General features: G+C 41.0%; 1 protein-coding gene across 1 annotated transcript; it reads left to right on the top strand.

The window, feature by feature from the left end:
- Window positions 1-755: 755 nt before the first annotated feature.
- Window positions 756-1,079, top strand: LOC132563949 (cornifelin homolog A-like). The gene has a single exon (XM_060228708.1). It carries the CDS (start codon window positions 756-758, stop codon window positions 1,077-1,079), a length of 324 nt encoding a protein of 107 aa, XP_060084691.1.
- The last annotated feature ends 487 nt before the right edge of the window (window positions 1,080-1,566 follow it).

Here is a 1,566-nt window from a genome sequence, read left to right as displayed (position 1 = left end):
TACATGATGCGTAGCCAAGTTTTGTTGTGTATACGCGTAATGTAAATGTGTTGAACTCGACTAGCCTAGCCATTACAAATGTAGGTCGTCACACGTGTGTATTTCACATGGGCTGTTTTCAAACTTGTGCTATCGGGTGAAAGTTTGACAGCGCAAACAGCCACAGGGACGTTTTACACTGGATTCGCATTGTCAGTTCTTATACTAATTTTAAGTATATATCTAAACCTTTTTGTTTTGAATCCGTGGATGTGCCGTCGGGGTCAGCGGGACGTATCGTAAACTAATTGGCGTATGCCTTCTAGCCCTATCTTGTCGTATGTAACATCCCGAGGGGCAAATTCCTTCAACGCCACATTGAGGTGCCTAGAGGGTTGTGTTTCACATGTATTAATTTTCATCTTTTACAAATTTTACAGATCATGACAAAGTACTAAACTAACCTTAACTTTATCATGAATTTGTGATAAATTTCTCGTGTGTCATGTTAAAAAAACGAGTGACATTCAATACTTCATCTTTTCAATGACGTTGTGTTAAACATACTTCCTGATCGCAGCCGATACAGCTGTACCCTGTCGTGTCCCCCTAAGATACAGGCCTACGCTATATAAAATAGTTTGTCAGTACGCATGCTCTGTGCATCAGCAGCGATTCCAGAAAGGCGTGGCATATACACACGGTCAGACAAGCGACAGATTGTCACTACGCTTCGAATTTCTTTAAGCTAAACAGCTTCACATTTAATACTCAACATGGCTGAATTCCAACATGGTCTCTTTGGATGTTTCGACAACATCGGCTTGTGCCTCGTATCATATTTTGTGCCCTGTTACCAGTTTGGTAAAAATGCAGAGGCCGTTGGAGAAGGGTGTTTCCTTTGCGGGCTAGCATCAATGGTGCCTTTAGTGAATTTTTACGCGGTGATGAAGATCCGTGGGAAAATCCGTGAAGCTAAAGGAATTGAAGGCTCGGCCGTGTCGGACTTACTTACATGGTGTTTTTGTGGAATATGTGCCCTAGTACAGGAAGCTCAAGAGGTCCAGGGAATGACACCACAGTCTATTGCCAGGGAATAAGTAAGGAGAGTAATTGACAATTAATTATTCGATATGCATGCATCCATTTTATGAAAGTTTACTAGAACATGTAAAATTGTAACTTTTATTACTGCTGATTATGACGTGCTGTGTCGGATCGATAAAATGAAACTGACTTTTTAGAATTTTGAAAACACCCGGTACAGAACATCTCAACGCTTGAAAAAATCCCGTCGCACTTTCTAACTAGTAGGTTCTCACGGTTTGCAAATAATTACAACATTGCTAGTGTTTTGCAATGTTTTTTGTAAGTTGTTTTGTTGCAAATTGGGGCAACAAATTGCTGTTCGGATTAGAATGATGGACGACAGACGATGTCGATGAGCCAATTCTTCACTGAAGTGCCTCACAAGAGAAAAACATGACCTTGTTATGCATGTGAACTTGTGACCTTTTGCCGACATCTGTTCTGTTAAGACGGTGCCTGGTAAGACTGAGAGAGATAGCATGCGCCTTCAATAGATTT

The sequence above is a fragment of the Ylistrum balloti genome, unplaced genomic scaffold, assembly GCF_031769215.1.
Source record: "Ylistrum balloti isolate Yb309-2 unplaced genomic scaffold, AGI_CSIRO_Ybal_v1 Utg369676, whole genome shotgun sequence".
In the NCBI taxonomy this organism is placed as follows: domain Eukaryota; kingdom Metazoa; phylum Mollusca; class Bivalvia; order Pectinida; family Pectinidae; genus Ylistrum; species Ylistrum balloti.
Note: the sequence above shows the minus strand (reverse complement) of the source record. Positions and strands in the feature narration are given on the sequence as shown.

Coding starts and splice junctions, on each gene's coding strand:
- LOC132563949 (XM_060228708.1), top strand. CDS start 756: ATGGCTGAATTCCAACATGGTCTCTTTGGATGTTTCGACAACATCGGC.